General features: G+C 39.9%; 1 protein-coding gene across 4 annotated transcripts in view; it reads right to left on the bottom strand.

The window, feature by feature from the left end:
- Positions 1 to 1,901: 1,901 nt before the first annotated feature.
- Positions 1,902 to 24,306, bottom strand: part of LOC119799257 (importin-13-like) — a 49,651-nt gene continuing 27,246 nt past the window's right edge. For 2 of the 4 annotated variants that reach the window (XM_038309067.1, XM_038309066.1), the window contains exons 7-23: positions 23,961 to 24,102; positions 23,652 to 23,818; positions 23,362 to 23,482; positions 23,113 to 23,260; positions 22,862 to 23,043; positions 20,439 to 20,465; positions 20,149 to 20,283; positions 18,501 to 18,653; positions 17,378 to 17,458; positions 17,161 to 17,298; positions 11,598 to 11,694; positions 8,307 to 8,359; positions 4,319 to 4,385; positions 4,158 to 4,216; positions 3,970 to 4,059; positions 3,302 to 3,483; positions 1,902 to 3,208 (exon numbers count right to left, since the gene is read on the bottom strand). In XM_038309067.1, the coding sequence (XP_038164995.1) occupies positions 3,109 to 3,208; positions 3,302 to 3,483; positions 3,970 to 4,059; positions 4,158 to 4,216; positions 4,319 to 4,385; positions 8,307 to 8,359; positions 11,598 to 11,694; positions 17,161 to 17,298; positions 17,378 to 17,458; positions 18,501 to 18,653; positions 20,149 to 20,283; positions 20,439 to 20,465; positions 22,862 to 23,043; positions 23,113 to 23,260; positions 23,362 to 23,482; positions 23,652 to 23,818; positions 23,961 to 24,102 (1,942 nt within the window). In that variant the 3' untranslated portion in view covers positions 1,902 to 3,108. Of the gene's footprint in view, positions 3,209 to 3,301; positions 3,484 to 3,969; positions 4,060 to 4,157; positions 4,217 to 4,318; positions 4,386 to 8,306; positions 8,360 to 11,597; positions 11,695 to 17,160; positions 17,299 to 17,377; positions 17,459 to 18,500; positions 18,654 to 20,148; positions 20,284 to 20,438; positions 20,466 to 22,861; positions 23,044 to 23,112; positions 23,261 to 23,361; positions 23,483 to 23,651; positions 23,819 to 23,960; positions 24,103 to 24,306 lie in introns of those variants that run through there. The other 2 variants (XM_038309068.1, XR_005282833.1) reach the window with 2 other exon arrangements.

Here is a 24,306-nt window from a genome sequence, read left to right as displayed (position 1 = left end):
TGGGAAAAGGAGATCCTGGGATGTCGGACAGTTTGGGATGACTTTGAATGCATCACGTTAACACCTAAGCTGTTTTTGAATCTTTCAAATAAAAAATCCATTTTAATTTTATTTTTATTTCTAACGTCCTACCTTGGTTTTTTTTTTTATTAAAGTTTTGAATAAATTTAGATGGCCTGGTGGTTAGAGTAGAGCGCTTGGGCTCTGAGAAGGTTGGAAGTAGCTGGTTTGATCCCCACAGCCTGCGCTGGGTCTCTGATCAAAGACCTTCAGCGTTTGATTAGCCATCTGCTCACACTGAGCCTGGTTCTGCTGGAGGTTTCTTCCTGTTAAAAGGGAGTTTTTTTTCTCCACCTTCGCTACAATTCGAGTCAATGAGTCGATGCAATCAACTGGTTTTCCTTAGATAGAAAACTTTGAATAAATCTGACTGAATGATCTGGTGAACTGTAAAGAGATGTGTTGTGAATTGGCGCTATAGAAATAAACTGAATTTAACACCAGCCCGCTGCTCCCCAAGGGGATGGGATAAAAGCAGAGGTAAATTTCTCCAGTGTGAGATCAATAAAGTTCCTGAGTTCCTAGTTTTTCATCCTTTAAAACACATCATGGTCCTCTTTTCAGTTTTTTATGCTAATTTGTTGTAAAATATCATCTAATCAAGTAAACTACCCTCCAACATAACGCAGCTCCCTCTGGAGACACATAATGCATTTGCAGCATTGAGTACATCCTTTAATTAGTGCATTCCTTGTTTTTTCCTCCTCCATTAGCATAATTCTAATCAAATTCTGACTTTAAATCTGTTAAACTGCCCCCTGTAGGACTACAGCATATTTGAGACTAACGTGAAAGTACTGCATGGATTTAATAATAAAATAAAAATTGGATACAGTTGAACTATTAGGTGGGGGGGGGGGGGGGGGGTAATAAAGTGGAGCAGGGCAAACCGTTTAAGCATTATAAAAGATCACTGATTAGGGATTGCTTTGGGTTATTCTTTATAAATGTTTTATTAAATCCAGCCATAAAAAAATCCAATATAAATAAACTAAACTGTGTTTTGACCCTGCCCCATAGGAACGCACCTTATGGATAAATCCCTTTAGCATGTATAAATATTAAAGCTTATTAGAAAGCCTGGTTAAACTAAAAATGTAGTTTAGTTGAATAAGGAGGAGTTTATCAAGCTTAAACAAGATCTGTCTACTTAACTGAGCTGCAGAATAAATAGATCTTTAACAGAAAAAAAAGAAAACACCCACAAACTCAAGACGTCAATAGCTGCAGTCTCAGATATATTTAATAAATTAAAGCCAAGGTACAAAAAGACCACTGTACATCTCATTCCTTCCTCCCCTCATCCGCCTACGACTCCAAACTGTGAAGAGTGCTCCTCCTCTCACTTTGGACTAAGAGGAGAACACAAACCAGGGATCAGTGATGAACGGCAAGACGTTTGTAGTGCAGTAGGACTAAAGCAAAGCAGCTTGCATCAAAAGTGATTCCTGCCTTGGGTCTCCGTCTTCGTCCATCGCTGCAGATCAACCTTCAGCTCATAAATTAGCCCCGACAACGCCCTCCCCCACCCCGAAACACATACATGCTACATGTCTGCAGGCACCTCGGATAAGACAGAAGGAATATACTGAGATAAAAGTTTTATCACAAGGTACGATTCGGATGCCGAGTGCTGCCGCTTCACAGGATAGTGTAAATGACAGCCGTAGCATCACAGGCGTAAAAGGATGAGCACAGAATGTCGGCGTGGAGAAACTCCCTCCGTCAGGGATACGGCGCCCGGTCCTCTGATCCTTTCCAAGGCAGTGACCCAGAGGATTCTGGGTAGCTTGATCACAAGCGTTTGTTAATAGCAGTGCTTGGTGAGAGACGTGGATGGATGGATGGGTGGGTGGGGTTTGACAATGAGGCGACGTGGATAAAGGATGGCTGCCGAGGAGCAGCGCAGTCCGTGACATGCTGGATGCTCTAGGTCAGTCTCTCTGAGGAGCGTGCCTGAGTGAGCATGGTGTGAAGAAGAAGAAAATGGGCTCTTTGAAGAACAGAAATGATGCATTTGTACCATAGGTCCAACATAAGTGCTGAAAAAAGATACATGTGCAAAACCTTCGTACATACAGATATGAGGACACCCGTACACTCAAATACGCAAGTGTTCAGCAGTAACTGTTAATATGCACAACTTAGATTAATATTTCTGCACTATTACAGCGACTAAGCAGCCCCTTGTCTGAAATGCCTAGTTCCCTTCTTAGCAGCTTCCATCATGGCGCCGGTCGCCGTTGTTCTCGCCGCTTTACTTCAGGGTAAAAGAGGAGACTGCAGTTGGACCGGGTGGGATTATACATACATGAGGTACAGCCTCTCAGACAGAGAGCTTGTTGAATGTATAAAGTCCAAGTATTGTGGTTTTCAGCTTTTTCTCTTCCCTACTCACACCCCTTAAAAAGCTTTTAATAAAACAGAAAGTCACAAAATAATTATTATAATTTGGCAAATGCAGAGACCACAGAGGCCTGGAGCAAACACCGGATGAACTTCCTGCAGAATCGCTCCTTTTTTATCCTATTAGCAGCAGCAGGACTGGAACCATCTATTTGTATTTACATAGACATTTATAGAATTAAGTTGGTTTACTTTGAAAAATAATGTCAAGTAGCTACGTACGATACCACTACCATTTTATATAGATGCTAATAACCAGCAAACGAACGTAGGGAACCACAGGAAGATCCAGAAAGGCAGAACAAGCCAAAGATGGGAGGAGGCAGCGGGCTGGTGAGCCGCTCCAAACCCGTCCAACAAAATGACCTTTAAAGGAGCAAAGAGAGGGGACAGAAGCAATCAATCTTAAAGCGGCGAGAAAGAAATCGATGCAGCAAAGAGGAGGCCTCCTCTGAGGCCTGCTGGGAGTTGAAGTTTGCTGATCCGATGGCAGCTCTGTGCTGGGTTCTGTGTCTGGATGGATTATCGTTACAATCGTTTCTTGATTTCCTTATGGGCTTGGAGAGCTTTGTTGCTGTGGCGTCCAGATATTTGCGCTCAGGACGAAGGTTACCGTTCGCCGGGAGGTGGAGGGCCAGTGATTCAGTATTCAGCAGCGTACTCTGTACCGTGCAGGCCTCTGCATAGCAGTGTGAACTCTTTCACTATGTCCTTCACCCTCCGCTTGTTTACCCGCTCTCTGCTTTTCAAAAGAGGGGGGGGGACAAAGAAAAACAGTGAGTAGAGGTATTCCTCTAGGTTCTCTAATCTTAATTTCTAATCCAGTGATTGATACCTCAGTATCTGCTGGGAGAAGTTGTCTTTTTGTTCAGTGGTGATGCGGGACGAAGGGAAGCCCGGGGGTTGCAGTGCCTCTTTCAGCCACACGGCGAGCAGAGAGAAGCAGTGCTTATTCAGACTGAACAACACTTCTGCAAACTGGTCCATCAGACTCCGGGAAGCTCCGCCCCCAATGCCCTGGAAGAGGAGGAAAAAAAGACACCTGGTTTTTAACATTTATGCAAATTAAAATGTTTAAAAAGCAAAGCCTCCCCACTGCATGACGCTGCCACTGCCATGCTTCACAGTTTGCATGCAGCATTTTCATATTAGCCGCATGCTTCTTGACGTTTTCTCCGATTTAGATTCATGTCCGTTTGCAGTTGATGGATGAACTCTTTGATGTTCAAAGCTTTGGGAGATGCTTCAAGTTTGTCGTTAAATAACCAAATCCCTGCTTCGAGCGTCTTCCTAACTTTTTCCCCTGCCTGTCTGCTGAACTCCTTTTTTCTTCATGATGCGGTTTCGTTACCAATGTTCTCAGGGATGGACATACCTGTAGACGTTTGACTGAATTTTATTCTACTTAGGGAACATAAACAAATGGGGCTGCGTTCAAACACACATCCAGGTTCTGAAATCTTAAAAAGGTTGAAAGAAAAGAGGTAAGGTAGTGTTACTTACCTCCAGCACAGCTTGCACCAAAAGCTTGCCGTCCTCCTGTACCACCCTGGCTAACGGAGGGACGTCTGAGCAGTGCGGCAGCAGCTCCGTCTACCAAAACCCCCCCCCAAAAAAAAAAACATTTCAGACATTTTAAAGACAAACTGTAGACATTTAGCAGTGTGTACTTATGCGCATGTGATGCTTACAAAAAACAGACATGTTGACTTGACCGTTGGGGCCTCTGGAAACTTTAGAGACAGAATTCCTAAAGTTTGGAGAAGAAGATGGAAATCATTGTCATGTCGACATGTGCCGAGTGGATCTCTGCACGGGGAGGCGTGCCTGAAAGAGTCCGGTGCCGACTTACCGCAGTGGAAAACTGCCTTCACATCAAGACTCTCCGACAAGAACAAGTCGGGCTTCCGTTTGAGGGCCTACGAGGCAGATAAAAGCGATAAGGCATTACGTTTCTGTAGGCCCGACTCGTTCGCTACTGCTCAGCCACATTCCACTGCATAAGCTCCTTCAGAATACTGTCAACAACAAAACACCCGCTAAGCCTGGTAGCCGGATCTGATGGCAACAGAGGACCAGATCTGCCTACCAGGCTACAGTGCTCTCTATCCAAACGCATACGGAGGTCCTCCAATGCAGAACTGATGCAGGTATAACAAACAAATTGCAAAAAATCAAACTTTGAAATCATTTGAAACTTAAGTCAAAAACTAAAGGCAATGGTGGTTTTTGGCTTTGATTCAACTTCAACTCTATTGCATCTTCCTTGTTTTTTGGTTGACTGGACAGAATATGCAACAGAAGTGTGTAATAAGTAATTAACATGTGCAGATAAAGAGAAAGACAACTCATCTCATAATAATGAACTTATTCAGGATGGAGGAGAGGAGAGAGAGGGACAGGGAGAAAAGGCCAGATCTATCCAAAGATAGAAAACAAAGGAAGAATGAAGACAAAAGACAAAAATAGAATAAAAACGAGAGAGCCATCAGCCAATTAGTTGGTGCAGATTAATATTAGCTGAATATTAATTCATTTGGGCTTTGATCGGCTCTGGGCTGGAATGACCTCAGAGGAGGACTGGGCTCAAAGACTAACCAGTCACCTGGAACCACCTGATGACGGCTCAACGTCAGCTAAACGATTTCAGGACAAATGATGCTTTTCAATCCTAATGTGTCAGTAAAGAACAATTCAGACACGGACTAAATTACGTCTGCAACTAACGAGTATTTTGCTAATCAATTAATCAGTCGATTATTTTTTTCGATTAATGATCGAATAGAAAAAGGTTGCTTAAAGAAGACTTTTTACCAAACTAAACCAGGTGAAACTAAAACTTCTGGAAAATATTTTGGATAGAGCAGATTGATAGAAAAAGTTTTTTATCTTTAATGTAAAATTTTGCTATAATTACTTCTCTAAGTGGGTTCCTCTGTCAGCTAAATTCATGTTTTAGAGTCTACACTCCATTTAACAAATAAATCGATAACTAAACTAGTTGATTATTTCAATAATTGATTAATCCCAATTAATTGTTTCAGGCCTAGAATAAATTAGATCTGCTTTTAATTGATATTAAGGAGCGCGGTGAAAGTTTGAATTCCTCACAAAGTCTAAATGAAACTACAGTCTGTTTACTGGTCAGACAAAAACAGGTTTGGTTAAAGAAAAGAGTGATGTAGTTCTCTCTCTCTCCCACACAGTGCTCCACACTGCTGCTCAGCTGGCTGACAGAGGCACCGGGGTTTCTCCTTTGCTTGCAAGAAAGAAAAGTGGTGTAAACAATCGTTGCCTTTCTGTTTAAATGAGCAGTTTTAAAACATCTTTCTGTTAATGCTGAAAAAAAGAGAAACTATGAAAGAAATATCAGTAAAGTAGGATATATTAAGAATATAATCTATTTCATTTTTTAAGTGTTTATTTCTGCTAATATTGGTGATATTAGTTAACAGCTGATAAAAAAACCCATAATTCAGTTTCTCAGAAAATGAAAAAACTAACATAAGACCAATAAAACTTGAATCTATCGAAGAAATATTTTATTATAGCGAAGAAAATGATGAAGTAGATTTATTAAGTAGACTGTTATAGAGGGAATCCACAAGGCGGGAAACTATAGAAGGTCACTGCCTGAGAAGATCACAGGCTGCTGCCTTCCAGCATATTCAGAGGAAGCATGCTGAACATTTGGTGCCAGGGAACTAGTAGGTTAAAGTTAATTAAACAATACTAACTGTGATAAATAAAGAATTAAAGTTGTTAGATTAGATTAGATTGGATTAGATGAGCTTTATTGATCTCACAGCGGAGAAATTCATTGTTTACATATTGGCATAGTAATTAAAGAAGGTGCAAACAAGGAGGAAAAATGTGCATTAAGAGTAAACATACACACATATATATATATATATATATATATATATATATATATATATATATATATATATATATATATATATATATATATATATATATATAAACTGTTTTTGTTTTCGCTTCACAGGAAAAATAGACCCCTTATATTAAATAGTCAACCAGGCTGTTGTATCTTCAGGTCAACATCTTATTTTTTTTTACTGACTTGAACATCTTCGCATCACTTTACTAATTTATTTGTTTCTAATGCTGCATTAATGAAAGACTGTTGCCAAATTCATGATACTCTAATTATTAGCTGGTTATTTTGTATGTTCTTTATTATATGCATGTTATTTTACAGAGATAAGCATTAATTTATAGATTTTGGCGCTAATTTGGAGCTCATCTAGATAAACCTTCACTTTATCATTGGAAATTATTCATTTCTTATTCTTTAGAGGATATAAATACATGCTGTAATGTCATTTTAGATCATAAAGTAAAAAGATATTTTTGAAAACAGATTTATTTACTAAATGGTCTTTTGTTTAATACTCAGCTCATCTGGAATGAAAATAGAAATAAAAACGTCTTTAAAAAGAACGTTATAAACTCAGTTCCTTCTTGGGGTGTGAATCATTTTTGCAGCATTCACTATAATCTTGTGTCAAGCTGCTCCTGGATCAAAACACATCCGAAGCTTCTTAGCAAGTGGAGACAGAACAAGCTGCTCCCTGTCCAAAGTCATCTTTAAAATAAAAGCAGATTTAGCGTTTAGTTTGGAAACCAAGGTCCCCCAGTCAGCATCGCTCCACCATATTTTATCAATTCCAAAGTCAAGGCAGGTTTTAGCACTTTGGAGAGCTTTAAGCTTTGCTGAAAAGCATCACCATCTGCCAACAGTCTGAATACCTGCTGTAATGACGTCATTATGCTTGTGTGGAAGCAGCCAGATCCAGCCCCAGAAAGCGTGTGGAGTATTGATCAGAAACAGGACACCACAGACGAGGCCGAAGCCTCAGCAGAGCCACACGCTGATCTCTGCGTTGATGCAGGACTTCCTACAGAAGGAGCCTCTTTCATTTGTTTGTTTAAATCTTGTTACATCACCTTAGTATTCCCATTTTCTGAGAAACTGAATATCAGCCATCACTGACTCCAGGCTGTTCAAGATCAATCACTAAGATTTAAAGAAATAGATGCTTAAACTGGATCAACATATGTGGATTGGATCTATAAACGTATTCTAGTTTTGAACAAAATTATTTAAATTCAGTTTTCCATATTTTTTCCCCTCATTTATCAAACATTACAGTCTGACTTTTTTTCTTCTAAATCAAAGTATTGTGAGTAGGGCTGCAACTAACGATTATTTAGCAAATCAATTAATTTATCAATTATTGTTTTGGGGTATTCTATTAATTATCGGTTAAATAATCCTTAAGGAAGACTTTTTGCTAAAATAAACCAGGTGTAACAAATTTTTCCACTTGAGGAGCTCTGATAGAGCATAATTACAGACAGAAACATTTAATCTTTAATCTTAAACACAAAATGTTTACATATTTTTTTGTTCGCTCTATTAGCTAAAGTTAAGTTTTTTAACGATTAATTGATTACTAAATTAGTTCGAGATTATTTGAATGATCGATTAATCTAGTTAATTGTTTCAGCCCTAATTTTTACTGGTGGATTCTGCAAGCAAAACTAAATTTTACATGAACTCAGGTTTGAGTGGCGAGGCGACTGTTAGAGTTAAAAAGCATCTGAGGAGAGACGAATGTCCCTTTTTCAAACAGCTCCCTGGAGTGTTTCATTCCACTGCCTCTGCTTTGTGATGGGACACCTTAGGGCCCAGTAACAAAGAAAAGAAAGAGCTTTAGAGAGAAGGAGAGGACGATAGAAGAAGAGTGAGAATTAAGAGGATAAGAAAGAGAGAGAAACCCAAAGTGAATGAAATAAGAAACCAAAAAACACACCTGAGCTTGGAGTTGCATAAATGAATCAACAATATCAGGATGATCCCTGGGTCCTATAATATAATAAAGATGAAACTTAACAAATCATAAGAGAGAATAAGAATAATATACAAACAGCAACTTAATAGATTCAACAGTCATGTGGAAATAAAAGAGAACCAAAAATATTTCATCCAAATAATTTACATGTGAGTAAGGAACAAAGGGGCAGAGGAGTGGGGTGGGAGGGGGGGCATATGAAGCTTTGGCAAAGTCTTTGAAGAAGAGACCAACCAAAAACAAACAACAGGCAGAGGACGAACACATGGGTCTGTTTGGAGGGAAACAAAAAAGAGAAGTAACGAGAGAAAAACAAAGAAACCTAAAAAGCAAAGGTGGGTTTGGAGCGGGAACCCAGAAGGAACCTCTGCTACCGTTACAGGATGAGGGGGGCTACTGAAGCTGAACGGACCCCCCTTCCTGTAAGGCACCGGTACCAGCAGCCGCTTCATGTTCAAATCAAAAGAATCACATTCTCTCTTGGATTTAAAGAAAGACCTAGCAGAGAAGCTACCAGAAAGATCCATTCAGCACCGACTAAACGAATCCTTCTGGTTCCTAGGATCTAGGCTTCAGTCTATAAGACACAGCCTTTTACTGTATGACATCACCTCCCATATGCTGCACACAAATTACAAGACTTCTTAGAAAATACAAATAACATTAGAAAATGCTTAAAATTTACAGGAAAACATCTTTTCTAGTTTTTTTTTTTCACAGAAACATCGAGGATTTAAATACATCAAATAATCAGATGAGTTAGAAATGATGTTGGAGGAAAAAAAAGAAGCATAGCAGGTGTTTATAGTGAGCGCCCAGCTTTGTCTGTTCCCAAACATGCAGCTTTTATCCACCATATGATCCTCTGAGACGATACAGAGCCCTCTATAACCTACTGTAGGGGTGGAACGGTTCACAAAATCCACGGTTCGGTTCGGTTCACCGTTTCAGGTCACGGTTTTCGGTTCGGTATATGTTGATTGTTAGCCCGACATGTTGGTCGTGTTGCTGTTAGCATAAACAAAACGTGTTGCACAATGCTTGCACACTGTTGCACTTTTATCCACAGCTTTCTTTCCGCCGTCATCGTAGGTCACTCTAAATGCAAAGTGGTCCCATACAGCAGACCTATAAAGTGCTGCTGGCGCGTCTTCCAACTCCTGTTCTTACCCACACAATTCTCCACAACTACTGATTTTTTCATGCTACACCCGGCTACGCTGCTTCGCTTCTTCTTCTTCACTACTGGTGGTTGGCTTTGGTCACAGTACCGCCACCTTCTGCTCTGGAGTAGAAACGCTTCGCCTATGAGAAAAAGGAGCAGCGCATGAACCGAACGCAACACACGCGAACTGAACCGATACAGTAGAACCGAACGGTTTGGATGGTTTTTATAAACCGTTCCATCCCTAATAACCATTGGAACCCCAGAAAAAGATGTTAAATAACCCTAATATAATGCTTTTTATTGTGATAATCGCACTAAACATTGTCTGAAAAACATCCAATTTCAGAATTAAAACATTTACTGAAGTCATAAATCCAAATTCTGGAATTTTTATCTTCTTTTAACTCAAATCTCTGTTATTTAGATCCCTAACTGTTATGATCAAAACATTTTAACTATATTTTTTTTTTACTTCTGGCACCAGCAGGGAGCAGGGAGCCTGTTCCACACAATTTCCACATTGTGGGACGATAAAAGGATTTTCTATTCTATTCTATTAATTTTAAATCTAAATAAAAATATATGATCTCACTGTTGGAATATGATTTTCAAAAATGTTTTGTTGTGTTTTATTCAGTTTATGCCTTAAGAAATGCTGTAGATTTGATCTCTTATTAGATGCAACACGGAATGGTCCTTTTTTTAGATGCATCTTCTTCCATTGAACCAGTTAAACGAGGGAGATTTTAACGTTTATTCTATCTGATGCCTCGGTTTTTACCTCCACTAAATAAAAGGCACTTAAACAAAAAGTTGAGTACTTCTAATTTTTTTTATGGGATTATCCAGCTGCAATAAGATGAGATAAACTGGAGTTTTTCAGACATCTTTACCAGGGGTGGCAATGATTTGCAAGATTATTCCACACAGAGAGCTGTGATGGGGAGTCTGTGTAGCTTCGATTTGAGCCGACAGAATAAGCCGCCGGGCTCTGTGAACTCTGTTTAAATATTATTGTGTACTGCAGGATCCTGCTCAGAGGGGAAAAGAGAGACTTAAAAGCAAGAGGAAAGCAGCCATTACTCAACCATTTGAAGCGAGAGGAGAGGAGAGGGGGAGAAAGAGAAGGGAGGACACAGAGGGGGGAGGCGTCAGCCAGACCCGAAACAAATAATCTAAAACAATTTAAGAAAAGTAAACCTCTTTGATCCCTAAATGATTTAAGTAAAATAAAAAAAAAGACATATATGAAGCCTTAATTAATCCGTACATGTAAAAACAATGAATGAATAAATGAAAACCAAGCAGAGATCAGAGAAACTCACAATGTGACATGTTGACTTTATGAGTTTCCAGCAAATCATAAGTGGAAAAATATTTTAAACGACAGCAAAGACAAAAAAAGGGTCTGCATTGATGAAATCTTTATTCAGGCTTCGAACTTCGATGTTTTCACGTCCCACAGCCAGACAGAAACCAGTACCTGAAAGTTTCTTTTTTCCCCTAATGATGTGTAAATTGTTTGCTGTTCATGATTTTCAATTCTTGTCCCAAATCACATAAAAAATGCAAAAAGCTGAAAACATTGATGAAAACTATAAGTCCTTTGCATCACTTCCTGGTTATAGTTTTACACACATAAGCCAGTGGTGAAGAGGAGACCTGGATCATAACTGCCATTAAGGTAGATATTTCATGTTTTTAATGTTGTTTGGTCACATTTAAAGTTGTATTCACTTGTAAATATTCTGATTTGAAGCATCACAAAAATTTGTGAAGGGAAAAAGGGTTAAATGTAATTGACATAATTATGGAAATGCAGACATTGAGAGCTTTCTCTTTTCCAAACCCGACAGGTTGGTCTGGATGCTCATCATTCACTGCTTCTTCTGCTTTGTCACTGGTTTGGTTCTTTAACAACTGACACGTATTACTGCAGAAAATAATCCGGTATACATCAGCGATCGCTAAATAGGCAACGCTGTTTTCTAAAAAGACCAAAGAGAGTTTGGATATTTCCTGATCCTTCACCTGAACACAAACTGCTGAGAGTCCTGAAACTCCCACCTCTGCTGGACCCCTACCTTGCTGGAAGACGGACAGTGTTACCGAGGTAACCAGCTCAAACAAAGCCTTGATTGGTGGGAAGTGGTCCGTCTCGCTGGCAAAGATATGCACCATCTGAAACAGCAGGTCAACATTTCAGACCGCAGCAGTTTTTTTTACTTTAAAGTCAAATCTGAGTCAAATTTCCAGATATTCAGATATAAATCAAGTATAAACATGAATTTAAAAAACTTAACGGAACAATTATAGCAGGAAAATAAGGATGGAAGGATTTCCTTTTGGTTTTCAGTTCATACGGTTATTTTGTTTTTGGTTTCTTATTTAAAGCAACCATCTAATGAAGGGCTGCGGTTCAAACGGCGCAGCTTAACACAGTAAAGCATCCAGACTAAAGCTGGTTAGTGGTACATTAATAAAACTTGATGATGCATTATTAGATATAGAGACAAAAGTATTCATTAAATTCTGAAACTGGTATTTCTAAACCATTATTTTTGTTTTAAATTTGACTCTAAATTTGGCTAAGATTAAGTGAGATAATTTAGAGCCTGGAAACTTTGACATCTTGAAAGTAACACAAATAAATAAAGGGCCTTTTCATTGTTTAGCAATGAAGCAAACTAATTTTAAAACATTTTCTGACAACAAACAGAGCCTTTGGAGCTTCATCCTTTAAAAAATGTAAATGAAGGCAGGAGATGTGAAACTGAAGAGCAGGAGATCCTGCTGCTGTAAACAGAAAACAGATTGTTTTCACTGGTTTTCATGCTTCATACGTCCCCTGTCTAAATAAAACATCTGCTCATGTCAGCAGATGGTGTTATTAAATACTCGCTCACTCCCCTGCATGCTTACCTTTGATAATTGGCTTCTGATAAACTATCTAGACTTCATTGTATTTCTGCCTGTCAATCACATGTGTTGCATTAACCTGAATGGATTTTTGGAGGAAAACTGCAAGAAAATTGACTTTATGTTCTCGACCTCAAGTTTTTGATATTTAAGAGTAGGATAGGGAATAATACTACTTCCTTACTGCCTGGTACGCTTTAATCTGCTTTAAAATATCAAAAGCCTATCCTGCTGCTGGGAGGAAAAAACAGCTGTTTAAAATAACAATGCTCAATAACAAGAGTTAAAGGGTAATGCTGTTTTTTTACATTGGTCCCTTGATTTTACATCATTACATCATGTTCTACTCAACCGTTTGAGTTTTGTGTCATTTGGAGCCATTCTGAAGATATTCCGAACTAAACTGTTCATAATTTATTCTTTATGGTACGGCGGCATTCATAACATGTAGGCGAATCACTGTCCGTCAGACATCCGCAGTTATATTTTTTATATTTATATTTTTTTTAAAACAAAGTGGAGTGTGTGTGATGTCATCCGTGCACCGGACTGGAGTTGTGACAGGCAGCCCGGTCCACAGGCGGCTACGCTCTACCCCTTCTATTCATTCTAGCTAATCTGAATCGTTCAATTCCATTTGGAGATCGAGATCATCTGTGGTAGCAGCACTAGACATCTTCCAGGCATGTGAGGAAAACTAGCAGCAGTTCAGCGGACAGGAAGAATGAACGGTAGTCGGTGTGCGCGGATGACGTCATACACACGCCGCTTTGTTTTTAAAACATATAAAATATCAAAAATATAACCGTGGATGTCTGGGGGACAGTGATTGGCCTACATGTTCTGAATGCTGGCGTACCATAAATGATAAATCATGAACAGTTTAGTTTGTGCCTTCAAGTCGTTGCCCATAGGAAGACGTTACTTGGATATAACCTAACGGAATATCTTCAGAACGGCTCCAAATGACACAAAACTCATATGGGTGAGTAGAACATGATGGAATAACGTAAACTCAAGGGACCAATGTAAAAAAAAAAAAACGGCGTTCCCCTTTAAAATTATGGCAACTTCCTGAATGTTTCCAAAAATGTTTTCAAAACTGAAGTAATATTTATCAAGAACTAATCATTGACCACTGCACAGAGACCGGCTAAACACAGAGCACCTTTCAAACACAAACGTTTCCCTAAAGCTCTTGTCACACCCTGACGATTTAGACCAGCGTTTGCCTGCTGTAGGAAAAAATCTGGCAAAATTGTTGGCATACGTTGAATAAGTTATGCGTACATTTTGTATGTTATGAGCATGCTGAAGTACCCTGGAACACGTCACATGCTTAAAATATCTGGACATATGCCAGCGTATGCCTTACGTGGGCCATAAGTTACAGCTAAGTTATCTGATTGTTTACATATGTTAAATTGTTTGAGTAACTTGTGCATAACTTCTCTCCAATGCATATCAACATATCTGACGTGTTCCAGACGAGCGCTAAATGTGTTTCTATCTTCCAGCTACTTTATAATGGCGTATTGTAAGCGTTTTGGTAGGAGGAAACCATCAGTTCTCCTCCAGACTTTATCCCCTTCATAGGGTGAGCCAGAAGGTGAGAGTGATGGATCCTCCCTGCGTTCACGGCCACAACTAACAAACTTCCTGGCAAACATGACGCTGTATCTTCTGCGACTGCAAACCTTTTTTCTTCCTTTTTCTTTATTCTTTTTTTTTTTGGCCGGCTGTAAACATCTAGGTTAACACTGCAATCAAATCTTTTAATGCAGCCCGGGCACCACTGGGCGCATTGCTGCCCCCCATAGGACACTGGCTTGTGACATTTCATGGTTATTACGCTGCCGTGTACAAAGCATAAGTTAGGCTGTCGTTGGACCTAAATTCTGGACCCATTATGAACACACTATGCTACGGAAGAGGAGTAGGGCCGCTGAAAAAAAAAAAAAGTTAACTAATTTTTAAATTTGATTTCAGTTTAATATGGGAAAAAACTCAGAATTCGGACTTTTTTCTCAGAATTTTGACTTTTTTCTCAGAATTGTGGATCTTAATGTAGATGGGCACCATGAAGGAAGATATGTGGAGCACTCAGCTTCACTGACAAAGATGTGAGTTTTTTGGGAGGAACAGTAACACATTGGTGGAAAATGACGGAATTAGGCAACTTTTTACATCCCAGAGGGACTCCCTCATTAACGGAAGAGCAGAAGGTCATTAAAACAAGAGAGCTAGTCTCTAAAACAGACATGGCTATGGCTTGATGCTAACATGTTTGTTAGCTGTCAGAATTCTGAGATTAAAGTCAGAATTCTGACAAAACAGTCAGAATTCTGACAAAAAAGTCGAATTCTGACAAAAAAGTCGAATTCTGACAAAAGAGTATTTTTTCCCCATATAACTGAAATCAAATTTAAAAATCAGTTAACTTTTTTTATTTTTTTTAGTGGCCCTAATCCTCTTCCGTACTATGCATATGCCCAAACTTGGAAAAAAATACTTAGAAAGTTCAGCGTATGTCAGCGTTTTAGAAGATTCCGGGACGTCAGGCATAGGCTAAATCAGAAAGGTGTGACAGGGACTTAATGAACTCACGTTTGGGCAGGGCAGCTCTACTACCTTCTCTTTTGTTCTACGGCTTTCCACACCTTATCCCCATGACTCTCATGTTTGACTTTGTTTTGCTCTAACAGATTTCAGACATAGAAATGAACCCAGCATTCAGAATTCACCTTCAAACGGGTCAATTATTTCTAAAGAAGCAAATCTACAGGTGCTGGTCATAAAATTAGAATATCATGAAAAAGTAGATTGATTTCAGTAATTCCATTTAAAAAGTGAAACTTGTATATTATATTCATACATTACATACAAACTCATATATTTCAGATGTTTATTTTGTTTAATTATGATGATTACAAATGACAACAAATGAAAATCTCAAATTCATCATATCAGAAAATTAGAATATTACTGAAGACCAATAAAAACAAAGGATTTATAGAAATGTTGGCCAACTGAAAAGTATGAACATGAAAAGTATGAGCATGTACAGCACTCAGTATTTAGTTGGGCCTCCTTTGGCCTGTATTACTGCAGCAATGCGGCGTGGCATGGAGTCGATCAGTCTGTGGCACTGCTCAGGTGTTATGATAGCCCAGGTTGCTCTAATAGTGGCTTTTAGCTCTTCTGAATTGTTGGGTCTGGTGTATTGCATCTTCTTCTTCACAATACCCCATAGATTTTCTATGGGGTTAAGGTCAGGAGAGTTTGCTGGCCAATTAAGAACAGGGATACCATGGTCCTTCAACCAGGTACTGGTAGCTTTGGCACTGTGTGCAGGTGCCAAGTCCTGTTGGAAAATGAAATCTGCATCTCCAAAAAGTTGGTCAGCTGCAGGAAGCATGAAGTGCTCTAAAACTTCCTGGTATGTGGCTGCGTTGACCCTGGACCTCAGAAAACACAATGGACCAACACCAGCAGATGACATGGCACCCCAAACCATCACTGACTGTGGAAACTTTACACTGGACTTCAAGCAACGTGGATGAAGTGCCTCTCTTCTTTTCCTCCAGACTCTGGGACCTTGATTTCCAAAGGAAATGCAAAATTTACTTTCATCAGAGAACATGACTTTGGACCACTCACCAGCAGTCCAGTCCTGTTTCTCTTTAGCCCAGGCAAGACGCTTCTGACGCTGTCTGTGGTTCAAGAGTGGCTTGACACAAGGAATGCGACAGCAGAAACCCATGTCTTTCATACGTCTGTGTGTGGTGGTTCTTGAAGCACTCACTCCAGCTGCAGTCCACTCTTTGTGAATCTCCCCCACATTTTTGAAGGGGTTTTGTTTCACAATCCTCTCCAGGGTGCGGTTATCTCTCTTGCTTGTACACTTTTTTCGACCACATCTTTTCCTTCCCTTCGCCTCTCTATTAATGTGCTTGGACACTGAGCTCTGTGAACAGCCAGCCTCTTTAGCGATGACCTTTTGTGTCTTGCCCTCCTTGTGCAAGGTGTCGATGGTCGTCTTTTGGACAACTGTCAAGTCAGCAGTCTTCCCCATGATTGTGTAGCCTATAGAACTAGACTGAAAGACCATTTAAAGGCTTTTGCAGGTTGTTTGAGTTAATTAGCTGATTAGAGTGTGGCACCAGGGGCCATCAATTTTGAACCTTTTCACAATATTCTAATTTTCTGATATGATGAATTTGAGATTTTCATTTGTTGTCATTTGTAATCATCAAAATTAAACAAAATAAACATCTGAAATATATGAGTTTGTATGTAATGTATGAATATAATATACAAGTTTCACTTTTCAAATGGAATTACTGAAATCAATCTACTTTTTCATGATATTCTAATTTTATGACCAGCACCTGTATTTATCTTTAAACAAAATAACAGGACTTATTCATAGAAAAATATTCGCCTAAAGTATTATGTCATTTCTGACAAGGAAAAAAAGATGAATAAGGAAATTAGTCATGGTAAATGCTCTCCTTTTTGTCTCTTATTAGAAAATAGTCTACTTATAAATAAATTAATAACATTATATTTTGTCAAACAGCGGGAAGCTTAGAGCCTAGTAAGGAATTATATTCAGGATATTTCCCAACCGAACAATCTGTCCTTTTCATTTTTCAGCTCACTCCATGCCTTCGCTAACAAAGCTCCATTCGTCTTGTGCCTTTCGCTGTTTCGTTGGCCGTATACCTGTCGTGTTAGGTCAAGAGCAGATGCCTGGGGAATCGTACTGTACATCTGGCCGAGCATTTCACTCAGCTGAGACACCATGGGGGCGAAATCATGCAGGAGGGTCTTCACGGACTTCTCGAAGATGGCGCACACCGCCTGCAAAGCATCAAACACTGCAGTGGGTCGACCCAGACATAGAGAGGTGAGCGGAACCGGACTCTGCGTGTCTACATACCTCTACCACCTGGGAGTCGTTCAGCCACTTACTCAGAACCTTTTGTATGAGAGCAAAAACCTGCTGCAAAACGACCACAACCTGAAACCAGGAAGATAGGTGGAGAAAAAATATAGAAATGATAAAAAAAACAAAACACAGCCAGTAACATCTGAACATGACAAGTGCTTCACTAAATAGAAGTCAGTTCTATCACTGCCATGGACACATGTAAAAACCTTAAAGTGATGCTTTCCCTTTACTGTTAGCCATCATCACACTACAGTGATTGGCGTCTATAGCCGGGCGGACACTGTAGGACTTTTTGCCCTTTTTAGGGACGATTTTCCAGTCGTGCCAGAATTTTTCAATCAGGCCGACTTTCAGCGTGACCATGCGTTGTGTAGTGTACAGGGGGGTAACGAGGGGCGATGTGAACGTCGCGGGCGTTACTATAAAACTAATCGATCTCATTCCCTAGACATCGATTTTGCAAAAATGTAAAGGAATCTATTCAAAATCGATTAAATCGATTTTTTTACCCAGCCCTAGTCAGGAGAAAATCAAACGTGTTTGAAATTCAGTTGGTCGTCATAAGGTGGTTGTGGGCAAATCGCTCAGTGCTTAAACAAGGATTCTTCTTCTTCCTCTCAGAGGAAAACACAGAAGCATGGCGGGGGTGTAATGAGTGAAATGGAGATCTTTCTGTAACATTTACAGACCGTAGTAGCCACATTTGCTCAGCCATGTCTTTGTTAAATAAGTCGTCAAATTTTCTTTTTAGGGCTTTCAGCACAAAATTGCACAAATTGCCAAAGCCGCGCATTTCTCTCTATTGAGCTTCATATTCCTCTTCTACTCGTTTGGCTTCCAGATAGACGAGTCCGAGTAGCGCCATCTCACTGCGGAGCTGAGTCCTACGTGGTTTTTAGACGTACAGCTGTAGCAGGTAGATCGCATCAGAGCGTCAGGTCGCACAGCATAAGAACTAACATCGTGAGCTGTGAACTTTTAAACTCTGCGGTTTCGTCGTACATTTTGAGCTGTAGCTGCATGAAACAATTGAAAAAAATAGTACGGTGTATGCCCGGCTTTAAGCTACCCAATTATATCTACAGGCTGGTTGTGGCGTGTAGAGACGGACCGGATTTGGTCCTGGAGGGGGTGGGGTTGCTTTAACCGGTGGAGCGGAGCCGTCCGACGACTCATCGTCCTGCTTGCTGATGTCGAGCGTAGTGAAGAGGTTGGAGAGCAGCCCCAGGATGTGAATGATTGCCAGTTTATTGGAGGGATTAGGCTGTAGGAAGGAAACGGAGAAAGAGGAAAAACTTTAATTATAACAAAGAGTTTGCTTTCATTTTTAGACTTCATTTAACAGAAACAGAAACATGACAGTTGCTCAGATTATTCTTTGATAGGATCTAATTTATTTTGATTATTAATTTAAAAAAGGAAGAACAAAGTAAAATGAAAACAACTAAACAAGAAAGGAGGAAAAGCTTTTCTCACACTAGTTTAATCAGTGCAAACACAGGCAGGTTGTTTTCCTAATTAACAATAAACCGATCAATATTTACCTTAAACGTTTTCTTAACACAAAGTTTTCAATCATATTTAAAAAAAATAAATAAATTAAGTTCAGTTTACAGATAAATGTCCCACTAAAAATGTTATTAAACAAAAACAAAAATTAAAATCGAATAATTGTGTAAAAAAAAATGTAGTCTAACTCAGATCTTTGCAAAAATGATGTAAATACACTTTGAATCCATCATGCTAGTTTGGAAAATAGACCTGAGGTGACTGCAGTGGTTGCTGCAGTGCATTATGGGATGTGTAATCTAAGTGTTCTGTGAGCTGTATGCTAACAGGATGCTTTTTATTCTCTAAACATGGTGTTATGACCTCAGACTAATCTGTGAAGCAGGGACAAATGTTGCTAACTGGCCTTGAGATTTACTTCATTTTTTAAATTTAGCTTTAAAAATCACGGCTTCAACAGGAGAGCTTAATTAGTGTCTCCATGGAGATGATGGTAGCAACAGGAAGACAAACAACGCTGCTGCCACACCCACTGATCTACCACCTTTGTAATCTCTACAAACATGGACCAATGCCTCTCTCTACAACAGCGCCTCTAGAAAATTAACATTAGATGATCTTAAATTGCTCAGTGCTCATCTAAGTGTATCAATCTTTGCTTCTTTTTTTAGGTCAGCGCCTTCAGACATTCGGCTTCTTCTCACATAATGGAAGTCAAAGACCTCCCCACTAGGTGCCACTATTTGGCAAGCCCCAGACGGCTTTGTCTGACGTAATGTCATGACAATGAGAGGGGGGGGGGGTGCTGAGATGGATTACACAGAGTGTTATTATAGAGCAAAGAGTCTCTGATCATTCCATCCAACAAAAAGCTAATGTCCAACTATTTTTAGGTCCTTTTTTAACCATCCAACAAGAGTCTGACTTCTGTTACACAAAGACATTGAAACAGATTGTACTTTTATTTCTGAAAGACTGTGAGTAAATGCACAACAGCTTCAGCTCCAGATAGTCTGTTATTCAGGACACCCGTCTCATTTAAGAGTTAGGGCTTGTATGAGTCAAGAACGGACATCTTTGGTGATCCAACATGAGTCACTTGCCAATGGTGCAGGGTCAAACCCAATCTGGTCCTGCGGCGAATCGTTCCACTGCAGTGACACCACACAGACACAAAGCCTGCTCGGCTTGGCCTGAGTCCATCTGTGTGAGTGTGTGTGTGTGTTGTTCTGCACTGGGTGTGAACTGACCGTCTCATCAGCTAGCTTCTCGAGTTGCTGAATGTAGGGGGTGATGAGGGAATGAAGGTTTCTCAAGATGTCCTCCACAGGAAGAGCGGAAAGCAGGAATCCCAGAGCCTGCATCAGCCACATACACTGACTGGTCTGTTAGAAGAGACCAAGTTTTGCAAACAATGATTTTTTTTTAGTCAACGAAACGTTTATATAAAAAAAAAAAATCAACAGCACAACAGATTTTTTCAGTATTTGGTATTTTAACTCTGATCTACAGAAACAGAGTAAAGATGAGAGAGACCAACCTTGTGGATCTGTTTTATAAGCACCTCCTTTAGAGAAAGAAAACAAAACAAAAGGTAAGAGTGATGCTCTATTATTAGTCTGAAGAAACATCACAGATAAAAACTAAAAATCCTCTTTACAGAACTAGCTCAAACGTTATTTCTGGAATCTAAAGACACATTAAAACAGTCTGGAACATAAAGGAGGAAATGAGCTATCAGAGACGTCCACGTTTTGTGACAAATTTATGATTTTCTTAAAGGATTTTTTTTAGGGAAACTGCTTATACTATTTTTTTGAAAGTTAAAATATCTTTTTAAAACTACAGTCATAATTAACAAATTAGAATATGAGATCCAAGGAGACCTGTTTTTCTGATTAAAAGTAACTTTTCAGAATAATTTTAACTGGTATTGAATATAATTTCCATAAAAGCTGTTTCTGCATTCAAACCGTTTTTACTATTCACAGAATCTTCTAAGCTTAAAATGTGTTTTCATTCGCTTTGAGTAGAAAATAATCATAGTCGACAGAAATGAAAGCTTCAAAAAAATATTCTCTGTGTTTCCCTTGAGGAACTTAGTGACTGAAATAAATATTTTTCAATAATATCTAATTTAATAAAAAATGACTGCATATTATAAAAGAGCAGCGCAGGGATTGTTATTTCTGCCGACTATGAGAAGAGCAATGCAGCTGCTGCAAAACAGGATTTAATTTATTTAAAACAAAGATACACAAAAAAGTTTGATTGTTAAACTTCCTAAGACAGTGGTTAGCATTACAGGGATGACGCTGCTGATAGCCTGGAGAACATGAAGCCGAACCCTGGCCTAAACGCAAAAATTTTTCACCAAACCAGCCTCTCATCCATACGAAGCCGGCGTTTCGGGGGTCTGTAAACGATCTTTTTTTTATTAAGCCTTCAGAGTGGGAAGATTTTGAAACCCGTTTTCGCGTTTCCATCCTTAAGCTCTAACCGCATTTTTTTTTTTACACGCATGCGTCATAGCGTCGCCTCTAAACACGCATGCGCGACACAGTATCACAACAACAATGGCGCCGTTGCTGCTCATGCTACTCACCCTGCTGTCGGGCTTACAACAGAATCTTCTTCTTCTGGAATATCTCCAGGAAGAACAGAGCAATATCGACGACATAGTTCAGCACCTGAATTTGACTGAACCACGAAAATGGACCCGCAGGGCAACCATGTATAAATATTACTGCGCATGCCCAACATTTCGTTGCCTGTTTTCGCCTATTTTTGCTTTGGCACCACAGCGCCACTTACAGGCCTGGCATACATTTTGCAGCGTTTTCATGCATTCGTGTGGACGATCACATTTATTTTACGTCTTTACGACAAACGTTCTGGAAAATATAAGCGTTTCGTGTTCGTTTTGACTTCGTGTGGACGGGGCCTCAGATTTTAGATTTCAAAAAGACTGCCATGACTTTACATTCCAGATAGAAAAGCCTTAAACAGATCAGCTTTGCTGAAATGTTCAGCCTTCCCATTTTCTGCTAAAGCCTTCCTCTCTTTCATTGCCTTTTTAAATACGGAGGATTTGTGACAGGTTTGGCTAAAACAGCTTCCACTGGCGATGATCAATAAACGAGTCTCAATCTCTCAGTTACAGCGCTTCCACATCAGTCTGTGTTTCTGTTTCCTTAGAGGACTATCTTTTATTTCCGGGTGGATTACCTAAATAAGTGGTCCTCCTAATTGTCAATCATTCTGGTGATATCTTTACCTAAGGCCGTCCTACGTGCTTGTTCTACTTAGCTATCTTTTTCTGCGCACTTTCAGGCGTATATCAGTGGTGAGCCACGGTTTCAGTCATTGAAGTTCACCTTTTTAACCGCGGTTCTTTAAAAATGGCTGAGTGTGGTAAGATAAAAAGTGTCTACGCAGTTTATGAGAAGAAAAAGGCCTCAGAAGAGCTAGATATATCCCAGAATGCTTTGCTCGGAGAACTCTCCACGCAAAGCATTATGGGATTTGCTGTCGCAGTTGGAGACAGTTGCGACCAATAAAGATGGCGCAGGCACCACGCGGTGGACCAATGAGGAAATGATCATCTGTCGGTCAGATAACTGAGTTCACTATAAAGTCCACTTTATCTTCCCTGCTCTATATAGTGATTGAGGGATTTAGGGGTCAGAGCGGACGTTCGGACACAGTAAGCTTGTATGAGCGATGAGAACAGCAACTTTTAAACAGAGCGTGCACGGAGAGAAATGGGCTCGTGCACGCCCTCGCACGCGCATTTTTTTTAAAAAGGAGGGGACGGGTTTTTTTTTCTAATTGATAAAATCCTCCACAATACCTTTAATTTGGTTGCTTTAATGCATGGTGGGTCAGGTGAACAGAAAAAATATCAAATGTTCTGTTTTAAGCTGTTTTAATCCGCCCTTCATCTACCAGAACTGCACTCACCTGAGAAACAGCTACGATGTTGGTTGCGTAGGGTGGCAGGTCATACTTGCATTCCCTGCAGATTTTCTTTAAGGTTGAAACAGAGGACACAGAAAGGTCTGGGTTCCCTAACGCTTGTAAAACCAAAGGTAGGACACTGCTGAGCATCACCGGGTGGTCAGCTAACCACTCAGCCAGAGCACCTACAGGGAGAGCAGGAACTCAGAGACACAACCAGAAACAGATTCTCCATTTTGAATCCATCCCCTCACCTATAGTGAACATGACCGTGTCGGCTAACTGGACGTTGGTGATGTTGATCCGAGGGATGAGTCCTATCAAGCCTGGGATGACGTCAGAGTAGTTCACATCTATTGTTTCTGCTATGGACTGGAATCCATACAGCAAAGCTTCCGTGTGCTGAACGAGGAGAATAAATGGGGAAGATTTTTATGCATGAAAAAGAAACAGAAAATAGCTCACATCACCTCATTCTAGTATTTCTAATCTGTCTCACTCACCTGCCATGACGTCGGCTGCTCTGTATTTGTCAGCAGTCTTCCTAGCTTATCATATAGGTTGCTCAGCAGCTCGGCCCCCAGCATCTCATACACATACATGAGTGTGTCTGAGATATCCACCCTGAACGACAGATCAGCACAAACAGGCATGAGGCTTTCTCTCTGTTCAGTGTCAGATGGCCACTGAATTTAGACGCCATTAACGAGAAAACTCTCTCATTTGCTGCCCAATCATCCAGTCAGTGAGTCATTTGTAAAACACGCCTGCATGTTTATTAGACGTAACTCACCTGTAAATCCTGAACTGCTCCTTTTCATCTGAGGACCACGATGCATATTCTTGGTCAGATGGAAACTGGGCTTTGTGAAGCAGCACATCCACCAACTGGAAGTAAACTGGTCTGTAGACCTGGAGATACACCGCCTGCTTATCTGACTCAAACGACATGATTTCATCCTGAGAAAAAGAAATACAACCATCACTTTTGCGTTTAAAAAAACAACAACCTACAAAGTGTATTTATACACACAGAACATACATTTTAAATGTTTTTCATACTAAATATTCTAAATTGAAACTAAATGTTAGCAGTGCTTACCTGTAGTGTGTACCAGAAGGTAAGTGTGAGGGAGCTGGTGGTCTCATTGACTGGATAATGGCCGGGGATGCCTGTACAAAACATGATCATGTTGACCAAAGCCAGGAAGCTCTGCCAGTGATCCACCTGCTCCAACAGAGTCCTGCAGATGACAAGAAGGAGGGATGGTACAAAGATGGAGAGAGATTTAGATGTCACAGTAGGACTCAACCCTCAAAGCAACAAAGATCAGCAAAGTTTGATTACCTTCTGTTAAATTACAGACAGGCACTTAAAACTGTTTGCAATATAACAACAATTTAACAAAATATAATTTTAAAATCGCAGTGGCCACCATTTGTGACTT

This window comes from Cyprinodon tularosa, unplaced genomic scaffold, assembly GCF_016077235.1.
Source record: "Cyprinodon tularosa strain WSP-4 unplaced genomic scaffold, ASM1607723v1 ctg656, whole genome shotgun sequence".
Lineage (NCBI taxonomy): Eukaryota > Metazoa > Chordata > Actinopteri > Cyprinodontiformes > Cyprinodontidae > Cyprinodon > Cyprinodon tularosa.
This window is presented reverse-complemented; position numbering and strand designations above follow the sequence as displayed.